The sequence below is a fragment of the Schistocerca piceifrons genome, chromosome 3, assembly GCF_021461385.2.
Source record: "Schistocerca piceifrons isolate TAMUIC-IGC-003096 chromosome 3, iqSchPice1.1, whole genome shotgun sequence".
Taxonomy (NCBI): domain Eukaryota; kingdom Metazoa; phylum Arthropoda; class Insecta; order Orthoptera; family Acrididae; genus Schistocerca; species Schistocerca piceifrons.
In genome coordinates, this window is record NC_060140.1 from 766754140 (window position 1) to 766771514 (window position 17375).

Sequence of the window (17375 nt, forward strand, 5' to 3'; positions counted from 1 at the left end):
ATGCGATGGATGCACACGTGAGGTTTTGGCTCCTTCAACAAAGTCAAACGTCCTACAGTGCCGATATCTGCAGTCAATGTGTTTGTGCCAGGGTGACTGTATTAAAAAGCAATAGAGGTAAGTAAGTTAAGAATGAAGATGTAGAACGTTAATAATGTTTGTGTTTTAAAAGATGTTTTAGAGTTTTCACATAAAAGTTCGGAGCCTTTGCTTTTTCAACACGAACTCGTATATTCCTTTAGATTGAGAGTAGGTATTTCAGTCACTCTGATTACTGAGTGGCTACTGCTACCCAGTATGTCCATACCAACCGCCGGCACTGGCCGTCGAACGTCTTTTCTTGCAATGCATATAGCTGTCAGGTAACTATCAACGATTGTCCGAAGTTCACCGTATATAGTGTAGCTTTAAATTTGTTGAGATTAATTTTACCGCCTACAGTTACTTCAGTAGACCATAGCGCTCTTACGGAAGGGTCTACTCCAATTGGTCCGAGTGATCGTATAGAGATTTATGTAACTAACGTGTTACAGAAAGTCCTCCATTCATAATACAAGCGCTATGTTGGTACTGTCGACGGCTATTTACGAAGATCATCAGTGTGTGTAATAGTTAGCGTTTTATTAAATGTGCTTGCATAACGCTAGTCTCCAGCTGCGCGCTTCACCAACCCTATCCTCTTCTTTTCATATTTCATTTGGCTTATTCTTCATGCTTTAGTTACAACTACCGTGTCTATGTGAAAACTGTTAAACTACATTAAGTCGGTTTTGAAACTTTTTATATACTAACTTTCATGTGTACACAATTTTAAAATTATACCAAGATGCGGTTCATCTGCAGCGAGACGTACCCCCTGAAGTCCGACCTGAAGCCAGCTAGATGCCAAGATAAAACAGTGATACGGTAAAGAGCAACCATCAACGGCGATGCCGGGGAAGGTTATTGCGACTATCTGTGACTGTTCATTTCTATGACGTTCTTCTTTTTCTATGGACTTCCATCATTCTGCAACAATAGTTACTTATCGAACACATGGTATTTCAAATGATTCACCTGATTTGACATGACTGTATATTTCACGTAAATGAAGATAGGAGGCTGGGATGAATTTTAGTTCTCACATCGAAACTACAAGTCTACCTTTAGTTGACGGTTGATGTGGTTGTCAGCAGGAGGAGCTATCTCTCCCCTTTCTCTTTCATTACCCAATGTGTATGGAGTCGAGATGGCGATAACACAGCAAAGAAAGACCTTTTGTGTTCTCCATTTTAACAGATACAAGTCTCAGAACATTTTTCATACCATCCTGTTTTTGTAATATAGAGCGTTTTAGGTGCAATACCATCCAAGAAAAAATTATACTTTAATACTATGTAAATAATGACATGTACCGTACATGTTCTTTAAAAAGAAAGATAAATTCTCAGACTCTACAGGACGTCGCAGAAATATTGTTACAGGTTTCGAGGGTTTGTAGACGGTGTCATGAGGAGCTAATTGAGGATAAGAAACAGTGCCCAGAAACACCATCCACCGACGTTACAGAGCGAAGGTGTTACAGCCGCCTGCGTCTGCCATTAGGCCATACTTTCAGCAGAAACGTGGAATTGTTTACTGACAGAGCATAGGCGGAAAACCCCACAATGTTGTTTGTAATTCAGCATAACGTGTGAGTGCCTCGATTGGCAATGGAGAAGATGGAGCTAGCTGATGCGTAGAATGGCTCTGTTACCTTAGTAGAAGACGGATTAGAAGACGGGTTTCAAAAATATGGTTCAAATGGCTCTGAGCACTGTGCGACTTAACTTCTGAGGTCATCCGTCGCCTAGAACTTAGAACTACTTAAACCTAACTAACCTAAGGACATTACACACAACCATGCCCGAGGCAGGATTTGAACCTGGTACCGTAGCGGCCGCTCGGTTCCAGACTGTAGCGCCTACTACAGCGTGGCCACTCCGGCCGGCACGGGTTACAAACAGCAGTTTATTTTACTCCAGGAACGTCCTCAAATCCTCATTTTCTTTCGTTATAAAGGACAAAAGTTGACTGTAGATGGAAACCCCCGTCCGGAACATTTATCCACTAAGCAATAGAGTATCTGATTCGTAGGAGGCACAGCCTGCCGACACTGCTAGCTCCATCTTGTCCACCGGCGATCGTGGCTATTGTCGCAATCACCAAATAAGAAATAATATTTCGAGAGATTACACCTACGGTCCGTAATCGTAGAATGTTACGTTTATTGCCGAAGAGATAGTCTAGCAGCAGGAGCCGTCGCCTATAACTTCGGCGCTCTGTAGCGTCGTTTGCTGATGTTTGCGGAACCGAGTTCCCATCCTTCATTTATTGCTCACGACACCTTATACAACCCTCTTTGTCAGTAGATAAAACGCTTTATAAGGAGTGTTCAAAAATGTCTTTCTCAAGGCCGAACAGTCCTGAGTCCAAGTCCAATGCTGCCTCTAGCAGTTTACGAATAAAGTGTAATTGGCAAACTTTTTTTTGTCGTCACTAAAACGAAGTTTAAGAAGGAAGAAAGGGACTTTCAGGGTTGCTGATGACATTTCAATTCGCCCGAGAACGCAAAGGATATAAAATCACTTAAATCAAATGCATAGTGTTATGAAATGAGTTCCTAATGTGAACATCAACACAAGTAAAACAAGGATAATGAATTGAAGTCGAATTTAATCAGATGATCATGAAGCAATGCGATTAGAGTATGAAATACTTAAAATAGTAGTGGAGTTTAGCTGCTGGGGAAGCAAAACAGTTGACGGTGGCTGAGATAGAGAGAACATCAAACGCAGATTAACGCACGTCAATTTTGTCAGAAAAAGGGTCATTTCTTTACTAGTAACATAAACGTAAATGTTAGGAATCCCTCGAGTGTAACTCGCCTCGAAAGTGAAACGTGGAAGGTAAGCAGTTCAGACGCGTAGGGCGTAGAAGTGTCTGAAATGTGGTGCTATAGAAGAGTGTTGAGGATTAGATGGATCAATCTAATTATCAATGCGGAAGTACTCATTCGAATTAGGGAAAAAGTTAAAATTCTGAGACAAAATGACTAAGAGAAGCGACAGGGTGACAGACTGCTCCCTAGGTTATCAAAGAATCATATGTTTGGTATAGCAGGGAAACATATGCATGTGTGTGTGTGTGTGTGTGTGTGTGTGTGTGTGTGTGTGTGTGTGTGTGTGTGTGTGTTTGTGTTTGTGTTTGTGTGTGGGCGGTGAGAGGGGAGTGAGAGAAGAATAGTACGAATCAAATGTAGAGGCCAACCCAGGTTAGACGAGTGTGAAGAGCTTGCATCAAGCCAGTCTTCAGACTGAAGACAACACCAACAGTAGAGTGAAATGGATGATTCAAGTTCTCTTTTTTGTCATCAGCCTTCTCAACTGTGTGATGCGCTGTAAGCCGCGCTGATATCATGCTAGCTATTCCCTGAAGTAGTAACACACGGTCTATCACAGTACCCTTTCTTCTTAGTGCAAGTTTCCCGTATGTTCCTTTCTTCGCCGTTTCTATTAAGAATCTCTTCATACTTTATGTTAACCGCCCACCTGACTTTCAAAACAGTGCTATATCAATGCATCTGAAACTTTTAGATTCTTATCGTTTCTTTTTGTCATGTCCATGCTGTGCTCCAAATGCACATTCTCACAAAGTTCTTCCCCACATTAAATGTGAAGTTTGATACTAGCAGATTTCTCCTGCCCAGGAATTCCCTCTTTGTTTAAACTAATCAACGATTTATCCTTGCATCGCCAGTGCTCGTTATTTTGCTTCCAAGGTAGCAGATTCCGCCATTTCATGTGCTTCATGGTCGCCAACTCTTACGTTACGCTTCTGGCTATTCAAGTTTCTGATACTCCTGATTTCTCCATTGTTCGATTTACTCTCAGTCTGTATGTTGTACTCATTAGTATATTTATACAGTTCAAGACATCCAGTAATTCTTCGCCACTTTCACTGAGGATGTTATCAGCGAGTCTTATCATTGCTATCCTTTCATTCTCAATTTTAATCAAAATCTTGGTCTTTTCTTTCATTTCCGTCATTGTTTGTTCGATGTATAATTGATCAGTAGGAGCGAAAGTATACACCCCCATCTTAGCTCTGTTTAATCCGAGCACTTCGTTCTTGGTCTTCCATTTATGCTGCTCCGTCTTGTTTCTGATACAAATTGTATATTATCCGTCTTTCACTCAACCTTACATAAATTTTTCCCACAATTTGGAACATCTTCCATCATTTTCCACTGTTGAACGCTTTTTTCAGGTCCCCCCAACCTAAGAACGTGTCCTGATTTTTCTTACGTCTTTTTTCCATCATCAGTCGTCTCACTGGTGCACTTACTTTCAAGTATTGCATTGTTACAGATTAAATCATGCTTTCCCATCTTATTATTTGGTAAGTATACAGGGCGTTTTGAATTCAGAATAATTCTGAAGACTGCACATCACATGTTTACTGCCTACTTCATTCGCTGCTTTATCAGACATTTAATTCCAGTTAACTATATGATTTTTTAATTGTACTTACCTCCATTGACTTTTCCCTTTCCTTCCACTGAGATGGTTTTACATGTTACATTTGATATGATTGTAGAAGACTGTGTCAAAAATCGCATTGAAAATATTAGAGGTTAAAAATTATCACAATGGAAAAGACTGTAGTTAAATAAAGACACAATGGGGAAATGAATGAAATACTAGAGGTGCATTCAACAATAAACAACTCATTTCTTATCTGTGAATGACCTTCAACTTCTCACATGAAATTAATTTTTGAAAATATTAAAAATTATTAACATGGCTTTTTCAGAAATGCCACTAATGGTAGACACACACCTTTTGGAAATGTTTTTATATGACTAGGAACAAGAAGATTACCGACTGTGGCTTGGCATATGCATTACTACCCAAGTGGATTACCAAGTTGTTATTCACATAAGTACTGAGAAACGACCTTCCAGGTCTCTGTTTCAGATATTCTCATGCCAGATTTTATTTATATCTGTGATTGTAGGACTTAAATTAAACACTTAGTAGTCATTCACATATCAATAACATAATCGGCAGTGAGCAGTACATATCATGAGATAGAGTTTACTAACCAAGCGTACGTCATATTACATCTTTCTTCTGTGCTTCATAATGAGGAAGCTACCTTCCAGATCCTTTTAGTACTATGCAATTCTCATACAATCATTTCATGAAGAATTAGAAAAATTTCCACAACGTTTAGTCCAGTTATACTGTGTAACTTTGAGTAGAAATATTTATTGGTGAGAAAACCAACTCTATACAGGATATTAGTTCATTAGTTTTGCAACAGCACTTCATGTAAAATCTTCAGTGGAATTTTTCGTTATTTCCTTCCTGGCTAATCATTTCTACATATTAAATCTCGTGTAGGGCAGATGAGTATCTGCGTAAGAGTTATTTACATGTGAAAAGGAGCAATATACTGGAATCCAGTATTTTACATTTGATTATGTTTACCATTAAACATACATGTCACCGAGAGGCGTTATTACATATTGTGTACTTCTGCTGCTCTGACAGATCTACGTTAAAGAACCTTATTTGGGAATAATAATGTTAAATGTCGGTTCATTTATCTCACATAACACTGTTACTTATCTATTCTGGTAATTTAAGATCTACCACAGTTTACGACTTGTCATTTGCAAACAACAAAAACTTTTATGTTCTTAGGATTTTGTTCTACAAACTGAGGAACTTTGTATGTCACACTGTTTGGCATGTTACTTACATATCCTTGAAAACTTGTTCAGAGCAAGACTTGCTATTGACGCTAAACTCCGTTTGTCCTCTGAAGAGCTTGAGAATGGCTAATATTCCTTATATATTTGTCACAGGTGGCATTTCCTTCTCGGTGCGATGGCCTTTCTATGATGTGGACAGTTTTATTCATTAGAACGTGTGTACATGGAAATTATGTCGAATGACATTGATGTAGCTGTGTTTGATACAGTTAGAATACTTACTGTGTCTGTTCAATCACCAGAGCATTGAGGCATCTGTTTCTTGTATCTTTCATTATTGTGTAGTAATGTGTCTGAGTAGCCAGGAGTTCGTGTCATTGATGAATTTGCTCACAAGCCTAGTAGGGTTGGTTTATGAATTTTAGGCAATGATTTCAGAGAGGTGGCTTTAGAATGATTTTGGATTGTATTCTTCATCTCTGCCTATGTGTAGATTATTTCTGTGTTTTTCAAAGGTTTCCTCTAATTTCTTTGGTATCAGTTTGTAGACCACTTGTAAGTTCTGTAATTTCATTGTTGTGGATGAATTCAAATATTCTGCTAATATATTCCTTCTCTTTCTTATCTGTAATTGTGTTAGACTTGTCACTTTTGTGATAATGGCATATTATTTCTTCAGTTTCATTTGTAGTCTTCTGTAGCTCTTTCCTACAGTCATCACGGTGTTTTCTTTTGTGGTGGCTTGTTTTTTTTTTTATTATTATCTGTCTTATTAATGCAGTATACAGTTCTCTAGTCAGATTTATAGTGAATTGAGGTGTATTCAGTCTTTTGTATAACAAGATAAGGAACAGATGTTCAATTAGTAACTGATTAATCTACCAAAAGAAAATTATCTGAACAAGAAAACTTCTTGCTTTAAAAGAGTCCTAAACATAACAAGCATAGTTATGTGTCACGAAAAGAGAGAGAACACCACAACAGAAACTGAAAACGTAGTTAAGCAACAAGAAAAGCTGAATTCACGTAAATGAAATGTAAACATATCCAGATAACTTGTCATTGATGAAATAAAATCATAATAAACCAAACCAACCATAAACTGAAATCTACAGGAGACTGCAGAAAAGCAAGTGCCATTATGAGAAACACTGACAACGGAAACCAAATTGCAATTATGAATGAGAAGGAGTACATTCGCAAAATATTTGAACCCATTCAGATATGAGAAATAGACGAATAGAAATCCTTTCCTTGTTTGCAGACGAAAAGCTGCAGAATGTATCATAGATGTATAACCACCACCATACACTAATAATAATGTCATATGGGGTATTGAATATATATATAACCACAGTATAGCCAACTTAGGTTCCAAGAAAGAAATATCTCAACATCGCATAATTATACCATATATATTCCCGCAACCCTATACCTGTGTCTTAACTGGATACTTAAATTGTGTAAAGCATTTTACGCAAAATTATCACTCATAAATATATGTAAGTGCCATTCAGACAAACATTCATATATCCAGCACAAGATGTTAATATGTACTATAAGTTTTAAAAGAGAATGCAAACAAAAACGCCCACATAAGATAGCGTATAAGGAGTGGGAACATGGTTTGGTAAAAAAAAAAGTTATGAAATTATTTCTTGGATAAAGTGCAATTTCTGTCCAGTTTTTCATAGCACGCACAGAAAATAAGAGGAGCTCTCCATGTTTAATAGTTATGATTTTATTATTACCTACCATGGTATAAAAATACATTATCCAGCCACATCCTTTCACATTTTAATTCTGAAAATCTTCTGCAGTGCCATGTAAGTACAGTAACAAGTACAAGCCTTATGGTATCTCACTTTGTGTGCAACATAATTTTTGTAATTAATTTACATGTTTCAATATTTTCTGAGAAAATTTTCAGGACTGTTTATATTATAAAAAATTTTGAAACAAACGTATCAGTTTACCTATTTAAAAGATAGTAAGAAATGTGTTGAATAACTTATTTAAAATATTTCAAAACAAGAGAACCACAATCATGTGTATAATAAAGACTCAGACGATGCTTCAGAGAAAAACAGAATGTGCAAGTTCTCAATATGTATGCTGTATTTAATTACGCCAAGTTACCACAACATCATAAATTTGCTACCTGACATAATTTTAAAATTTTATTTTCCATAATATTCTATCAAGATGTATGTCTGTGATCATTGGACTGCCACTTACAGTTTCAGTTAACTGTGCATGTGTGTAAGTGTTTACATACGTGTCAGGTAGAAGCCATAAGTGTAGATAACGATTTTCAACTGAAAGGCTCATAGTCGAAAATGACAATAAAAAACTTTTTCTTCTGTTTACGGACATATTAATCCAGACATTAAAAAGACTAATAACTGAGTCTCTTGTGAGTGTTTGTCACTATCTGAAAAAATTTGTAATGAAACGAGTTTCAAGGCCCATTATCAAACCATATGCTTCACTGATGACATACGATACGGAAATGGGGATATTATTTGCCTGGAGCAACGTCACTCAATAGCACACAATATTAATCTTGAAAAGTTTTGAAATGATGATTACATGTAAATCAAATATAGATGTTAACATGAAGTGCAAAGCGAAGAAGCACTGGAATGAATAATTGAGAAAAGATCCTTGTAAGAAACATCTACCAGCGAAGTTAGATGACAGTTTCTTCAACCTTGAAATCCTGAGAACTTTTTGTTGGTAGCAAACGAAGACGTAAAGAAGAAAGATTTTATGGTCTCGTGATTGTTGTGTTGTTGTGGTCTTCAGTACAGAGAATGGTTTGATGCAGCTCTCCAAGCTACTCTATCCTGTGCAAGCTTCTTTATGTCACAGTACCTACAGCAACCTACACCCTTCTGAATCTGCTTAGTGTTTTCATCTCTTGGTCTCCCTCTACGAATTTTGCCCTCTGTGCTGCCCTCCAATACTAAATTGGTGATCCCTTGATTCCTAAGAATATGTCCTACCAACCGATCCCTTCTTCTAGTCAAGTTGTGCCACAAATTTCTCTTCTCCCCAATTCCATTCAATAACTCCTCATTAGTTATGTGATCTACTCATCTAATCTTCAGCATCCTTCTGTAGCACCACATTTCGAAAGCTTCTATTCTCTTTTTGGCTAAACTACTTATCGTCCACGTTTCGCTACCATACATGGCCACACAACATACAGAAACTTTCAGAAAAGACTTCCTGACACTTAAATCTGTACTCGATGTTAACAAATTTCTCTTCTTCAGAAATGCTTTCCTTGCCATTGCCACTCTACATTTTATATCTCCTCTACTTCGACCATCATCAGTTGTTTTGCTCCCCAAATAGCAAAACTCACTATTTTAAGCGTCTCATTTCCTAATTTAATTCCTGCAGCATCACCCAATTTAATTCGACCACATTCTATTATCCTCGTTTTGCTTTTGTTGATGTTCATCTTATAGCCTCCTTTCAAGACACTGTCCATACCGTTAAGCTGCTCTTCCAGGTCCTTTGCTGTCTGTTACAGGTTTACAAGGTCATCGACAAACCTCAAAGTTTTTATTTCTTCTCCATGGATTTAAATACCTACTCCATATTTTTCTTCTGTTTTCTTTACTGCTTACTGAATATACAGATTGAATAAAATCATGGATAGGCTACAAACCTGTCTCACTCCCCTCCCAATCACTGCTTCCCTTTCATGCTGCTCGACTCTTATAACTGCCATCTGCTTTCTGTACAAATTGTAAATAGCCCTTCGCTCCCTGCATTTTACCCCTACCACCTTCAGAATTTGAAAGAAGGTATTCGAGTCAGCATCGTCCAAAGCTTTCTCTAAGTCTACATGCTAGAAACGAGGTTTGCCTTTCCTTAATGTAATTTCTAAGATAAGTCGTGGGGTCAGTAATGCCTCCCATGTTCCTACATTTCTACTTAATCTAAACTGATCTTCCCCGAGGTCGGCTTCGACCAGTTTTTCCATTCGTTTATAAAGAATTCGTGTTAGTATTTTTGCAACCGTGGCTTATTACACCGATAGTTCGGTAATTTTCACATCTGCCAAGCCCTGCTATCTTTGGGATTGGAATTATTATATTCTTCTTGATTTATGGTCTTATATAAGGTAAAATACTTTCAACCAATTATTGTCGTTACAAAAGTCAGATGTTTCAAACCAGAACTTCTCTTTTTAGATGACACAAGTGTTATTGTGAAAGGTGTGAAATGTATAGTAAATTGCGTAGCTAATATAGTAGCTGATGTACCAGTAGGTGACATTTAGTGAACAGATTAAAGTTTATTTGAAACAGAACGCTATCTATACCGTCTCTGATAGACAATATATACAATAGGCATATTCGGATATCCCAATGGGGAGTCGGCCATATAGAATTTTCACAAAGAAAGTAGATGAGAACACTTCTAGGAAGAGTTTTCGTGGTTTTGTGTAGAATGTGAATGCTGCCATCTTCATTCAGACACTGAAACGTGATGGCCTGTCTTGTTTGCTATTATCTACTATTGTATATTTTGGGGCAAATCTGTGCACGCACCAAGAGTTTTGTAGACCAATAAACAGCGGTTGGCATTATGAGAGCCAGGAAAATTTCTCCTTCCCATAAACTGTAGACTGATCTCTCTCCTTGATTTATTAGGTGTAATGCTGGAGTTATTATTCTATAATCGTTTCAAAATTTCTTTACTGGTCACAATATCCTTTTCATTGAACAGTTTGGACTCCACGCTGAGCACTCCACTATCCATTACTCTCTCTTCGTGGCTGAGTATGTTTTAAAAAACAAAGAGTCTAGGAGAGATGAAGGTAACCACAGGCTGAAGTGTGAAGCTGAGAGCAAGGAGGGGGTGGCATATTACGGCGTCTAGTGTGATGGATTCATGTATAATATAAATCTGAGTCTATAGGTTGACAGGACATATGATGTAAATCTTTGATTAGTTCCCGGGAAAGGTAATTACAGTAGAGACATAAAACTAGTGTTGGTTGGGATGTTGCATGGTTTGGTTCTGGGACTCACGTAGTACTTAATCTGTACCAACGACACACTGAAGAAGGCTGGTGGAGAAATCACACTGTATGCTTATAACACTGTGCTCCTAAAGCGCTGCCATGACCTCAACTACATTTTCGGCACTTCCAGAGACATCTTGACGAAATTAATGATGCATTGTCAGAGGGGCGAATATCCATCATAGACAAGAGCGAATAAATTCAGTTCACCACCGAACTCAAGCTTCCTGACTACCAGCTCACAACTGGTAGCGCGGACTTGGTAAGACTGAGACAAGACTTTAGTCTTATCACAGAACAGCAAAGAGGTCATACATAACCATAGAGCCAGTAAGGGGTTCTTGATTATTTTCCCACTTGTACCCTCTCTCCAAGAGTCATGCACGACGAAACAGCACGAAATTGTCTATTTGATGCGGCAACATACTTCTGGTCATCTTATACGGTTTGGAAGAGTGGTGATTGGGCACCGTCACACAGTTGATACCATTGCGGACTTTAAGAACATATTTTTTTGTGTCTAATAACGGATACTGTCCACTAGATTATTAACACATGCAATAGGCAACTGTCAGGGCAGCCATCCAGCTATCATGTCATCAAGAAGAAATCTGTCGAATTCAGCACAAAATCTGCTACTTCACCTCACAACTCCATGAATTCATCAGGCCAAGAACCCCCAAATTAATTCATCTGCGTCCAAGGATAGCCCCCACATATCACATTATGGAGACGCACGTTTGCAGACTCCCAAACAGTTAAACTCAACACAATCTAAACGCCTCATTTTCTGTCTGATATCAAGCCGACATAAAGCACTGTGTAGGATCTTATCGTTACTCTGAGCTTGGCTGAACCATCAATGCACTATCATTGTCGAAGCGCAGTAAAAATTTCATTGCGTCACATGCCGTACCTCCAATCTGCATCATAAAAACAAACCAAGGGGAGCACAAGAAGTCGCCAGTTCTCTCAGACCAGCAGAAACAAAACTTAGCTATGATCCTACTTGAGGATAACTGATGATGAGCTGCTTCCCTGTAGAAGTACACCATGTCATGATAAGTATTCGAACATCCCTACATAATGCGGAATTGACCACTAGACATCAAAAGAGGCAGATCCGCCGAGAAGAAAGGAAATTGGGAGTGTTTTTATTATCAGTAAAGAAGCAGTAACAGCAGAGTGGAAAATGTCGACTTCAGATCTCTGAGTTCAACATCACAGTCTTCTCTCGTTTCGGGTCTTGAAGAAGAAAAGGCCATTCCTCCAGAGCCGTTTAGGGATATAATTGAGTGTATCCAGCGGACTTCAAGCCGTTATAAAGGCAAATTAATGTCCACTAATCGGGTCGGGATATATCTAATGAATTAGCGTATTGTATAGCTTATGTGGGACCAACCAAAGCAACACACGGGTGCCTTTAAGGCAAATGTGATACTGCACTTCAAATATACATTGAGATGAAAACATACACTCCTGGAAATTGAAATAAGAACACCGTGAATACATTGTCCCAGGAACGGGAAACTTTATTGACACATTCCTGGGGTCAGATACATCACATGATCACACTGACAGAACCACAGGCACATAGACACAGGCAACAGAGCATGCACAATGTCGGCACTAGTACAGTGTATATCCACCTTTCGCAGCAATGCAGGCTGCTATTCTCCCATGGAGACGATCGTAGAGATGCTGGATGTAGTCCTGTGGAACGGCTTGCCATGCCATTTCCACCTGGCGCCTCAGCTGGACCAGCGTCCGTGCTGGACGTGGAGACCGCGTGAGACGACGCGTCATCCAGTCCCAAACATGCTCAATGGGGGACAGATCCGGAGATCTTGCTGGCCAGGGTAGTTGACTTACACCTTCTAGAGCACGTTGGGTGGCACGGGATACATGCGGACGTGCATTGTCCTGTTGGAATAGCAAGTTCCCTTACCGGTCTAGGAATGGTAGAACGATGGGTTCGATGACGGTTTGGATGTACCGTGCACTATTCAGTGTCCCCTCGACGATCACCAGTGGTGTACGGCCAGTGTAGGAGATCGCTCCCCACACCATGATGCCGGGTGTTGGCCCTGTGTGCCTCGGTCGTATGCAGTCCTGATTGTGGCGCTCACCTGCACGGCGCCAAACACGCATACGACCATCATTGGCACCAAGGCAGAAGCGACTCTCATCGCTGAAGACGACACGTCTCCATTCGTCCCTCCATTCACGCCTGTCGCGACACCACTGGAGGCGGGCTGCACGATGTTGGGGCGTGAGCGGAAGACGGCCTAACGGTGTGCGGGACCGTAGCCCAGCTTCATGGAGCCGGTTGCGAATGGTCCTCGCCGATACCCCAGGAGCAACAGTGTCCCTAATTTGCTGGGAAGTGGCGGTGCGGTCCCCTACGGCACTGCGTAGGATCCTACGGTCTTGGTGTGCATCCGTGCGTCGCTGCGGTCCGGTCCCAGGTCGACGGGCACGTGCACCTTCCGCCGACCACTGGCGACAACATCGATGCACTGTGGAGACCTCACGCCCCACGTGTTGAGCCATTCGGCGGTACGTCCATCCGGCCTCCCGCATGCCCACTATACGCCCTCGCTCAAAGTCCGTCAACTGCACATACGGTTCACGTCCACGCTGTCGCGGCATGTTACCAGTGTTAAAGACTGCGATGGAGCTCCGTATGCCACGGCAAACTGGCTGACACTGACGGCGGCGGTGCACAAACGCTGCGCAGCTAGCGCCATTCGACGGCCAACACCGCGGTTCCTGGTGTGTCCGCTGTGCCGTGCGTGTGATCATTGCTTGTACAGCCCTCTCGCAGTGTCCGGAGCAAGTATGGTGGGTCTGACACACCGGTGTCAATGTGTTCTTTTTTCCATTTCCAGGAGTGTAGAATGTGATGGAGGTTGGCCACAATCCAGTGAAAAGATGAATCTTTTAAGTAATAAAATAAATGTCCCAGTTGGAGTGGATGTTGTTACAACCTGAAGCTTGCCCTTACCGTCAGCAGAGGCAGCGAACATGAGCTGATCTGGGTACTTGTCGATGAGCCGCCGGATGAGGTCTATCTGCTCCAGAGTCAGTTGCACGGCGTTCAGGTGCTGCGACTCGCACGGCACGTACGCTGCCCAGAACTGCAACAGAACAAGCGTGCCGTACTGGAGACAAGCAAACACAGTGAGCTCCCGGGTCTGGCTGCCAGTCTGGCACCTGCTACAGTGGGATGCCCCTGCAGCGGTAGGCTGGCCCGCCGCACGCGCCGCTATGAATATGCATGCCTCGCAAGCACCCGGTCCGATTCCACCGTTCCCTCGCCGGGGAAGAGTACGTAAAAGTTTGCCTGTTCACTTATTCACTTTCCCAGCTTCCTGCATTCATAACTAACGCATTTCTCATCAGAATCCGCAGGACGGTGTGGTAGTGACACGAGAGGCACTGTGTGAATTGCCGGTATTGGCAGATTTATTTTTGTCTGAAAATTCTGAGTGTCTTTTGGCTGCCTCGTATAATAGCGCCATGAAGAAAGGATTTCGCTAAACCAAAAAATCATATTAATAGAAAACTGCTCTAACGAAATAAATCTAACACAAATGTTCATCAAATATTCAGTTTTTCACCTTTCGGCTTCAATAAACTCCGCCTCCGTTGCCAAGGTCCCTAACGTACTGTTGTGGTGTTGGTGACGATTCGTAGGCAGAGTTAAAGCCATTATTAAAGCAAATTAATGTCCTATAATAAGTGGCCGTATAATTGTTACTGGTTTTTGATGCCGAAATATAACATATAACACATTTTTCTATGAAATGCATCTTCAGTGGATTTATTTTATTTACCTGTCTGTCATGACAAACTCTTTGTTTTCTCTCATGTAGTCACAGGTTTTTCCGATTTTTCTTTTTCCTAATCTGCAACTAAATAAAATGGAATATTGACTTTGGCAGAACATACAAGTAGATGAAATAAATCCACTGAAGATGCCTTCGATATGTAGAATTCGTCTGGGTATCTAATAATATACTCAGTTTAAGAGGTCACCATTATCATCGCTATCGATTTAGACATTAGACCCGTATTTTCTTCGGTCTTCCTTGGCCAATATGTCTGTGCAATTGTGTCATTTTCGGAAACTTTATATGGTCCATTATTCCTAAACACTATTTCCAGGAGCTCCTCTATTCGTCCATATTCTCCCACATTCCAAATATGTGTAGCTAACTGATTTCTTGTATACTGATTTCTTGTATCCTGAATTCTTATTTTAACAAGATATCTGTGTCCCAGTTGTATCCTAAGGAACTGCATCTCTGTGACTTGTATATGGCTGTGGTCTTTCTGTCTTTACTTTCACATTTCACTGAAATCGTCTTCTATAGCTACGTTTAGGTCCGCGCACCTTTCAGTGTTTTTCGAATAGTCTCACACACTGCCTGGCATCTTCTTCACTTTCTACTTATACCTCTGTAGTTATGGTACATCAGAGACTAAATAATTTAAAAGGTTGAAACCGTTCTAAAAGTAATAAAGTTGTGAGAGAGAACCACTAGGAGGGTAGCGACTACTCCAGTAAATATGCGTGTATCTGTTTTTAAGCTAGCTAGGTAGCATAGAAAGTTATACACCAGAGGAAGGACGACTTTATTGACCGCGAAATATGTGTGACACATTTCGGAAATCCAAGTGCCAAAGTAGCACAAGGAAAAGAGCGCTACCAGTCCTGTGCGTAACATGGGATGACAGACTATTCTAAAAGTAGGCAACCCAAAAAAAAAAAAAAATCGCTATTATTGGGTGTTTGCCCTGGAATGTTATGGTTACTGATTTTGAGCTGAATTTTAAAGTCATATTCCTTACAAATCAAACATCATTACAAAGCAGTACTTTGAAGATTATATCTGGCGTTCTGCATACTCCGTAAGTCATCAGTAGAGACAGGATTATATGCGTTTGTATGTTGCATGTGAATTAGCATATTCAGCTCAGTTCCACTGGTTGTTGCATATTTCAACTAAAAACTAGTGACGATGCATATTTTCGCTCTATGTTAACAACATTTTAAAAATTTTGACTGACGGCCTCACAGTTTGACCGTGACCTAGTACTGCGTGCAGTCGCTAGCCGAGAGGCCAATGCCTATCGAAATCATTACTGAAGAGGAGCAGGAACAGGCAGACAGAGTCACTGCTTCTGCCCCCACGCCCCTGGCTAATCCCCTCCGTTGTCATTACTTACGCGTCGGCAACAATTAAATTACACTTCGCAAGGTTTTAGTCGGACGTCCATTGCTTCAGTTTAGCTTTCTATTTACTTGTATACAGCTGAACGTGTTTAAGACGTGTAGAGTGTAACGTGTTGTGCGCTATGCCCCCACAAAAAGAAACGTCGTTTCGTTGATAGCTGACCATCCTGGAACATTTACATATAACGGAACTGTTGTATGCTGTCGACTTTGCAAGAGAAACGTTTCGTGCAAAAAGAAAGTTTCAAATACACCAGCATGTCAAAACAAATCTTCATATCGCAGTAAAGCAGAAGAAAGGACCACGACAACTTCTAGCAACAGCAAGCCGCAGTAGCAGGGATTTGTCCAAAGGTAACCAAAATGTCTGTTTAACATGGATCTATGTAAAGCATTCATTGCAAACAATATTACTCTTCACAAACTTACAAAGCCAACCCTTAAAGGCTTCCTGCGCAAATATTGTTGAATTCAAAATATACCATATGGATCAACATTGCGCGAAAATTACATACCGACAATTTACTTAAAAGTTCTGGCAGAAATACTCAATGAATTCAAGGACAACATTATCTGGATTTCAGCTGACGAAATTACAGACACTTGTGACCGTTACATTGCAAATTTAATTGTTCGTGCTTTAAAAGAAGAGCCATCTTCTTCCTATTTGACGGCGTGCAAAGAACTTGAATAAGTAACTCATTCTACCTTCGCCAGATTTGTGAATTAGGGTATTAGAAAAACATTTCCAGGCTCTTCTGCAGATTAAATGGTATTTGCAACTATTTCTAATGCTGCTCCCTATATGACCAAAGCAGGAAAAGCTCTCGGAGTATTTTATGCCGATTTAATACATGTGACGTGCTATATTCATGGAGTACATCACCTTGCTGCAGAAGTACGTTCCACGTTTGTGAATGTAAATAAACTGATGTCATCCACAAATTATTTCTAAAGGCTCATGCTCGAATCAAGACCCACAAAGTAAAACTACCAAATGTGCCAGTGGTAAAGCGTTGGGGTATGTGGGTCGAAGCTGTGTTGCATTACAATGAACATTTCAAGGCCATTAGAGGGGTAGTAAACGATTTCGATAGTGCAGAGGCTTCGGCAGTGTGAAAGGTCAAGGATGTTCTCGGTGATTTCGGTATCGAAAAAGACACTACCATGATTTGCTCTCATTTTTCCCATATACCTGCAAGTATTTAAAAGGTTGAAACTCAAGGTTTGGCATTGAATGAATCTTTTCAGTGTACGAATAAATTTATTCTAGTGAATTCATCAATGTCGGAGTTATTCCCATGAAATCTTAAAGAAACTTTGAAAACAGGCACTGAAACCTTGTG

At 40.3% G+C, this 17375-nt stretch overlaps 1 protein-coding gene across 1 annotated transcript in view; it reads right to left on the bottom strand.

Annotated features, from left to right (window-relative positions):
• LOC124789039 (dipeptidase 1-like) overlaps window positions 1–17375 on the bottom strand; it is a 169110-nt gene that overhangs the window by 85605 nt on the left and 66130 nt on the right. Inside the window, exon 3 of the mRNA XM_047256329.1 lies at window positions 13795–13927. Coding sequence (XP_047112285.1) covers window positions 13795–13927 — 133 coding nt within the window. The remainder of the gene's footprint in view (window positions 1–13794; window positions 13928–17375) is intronic.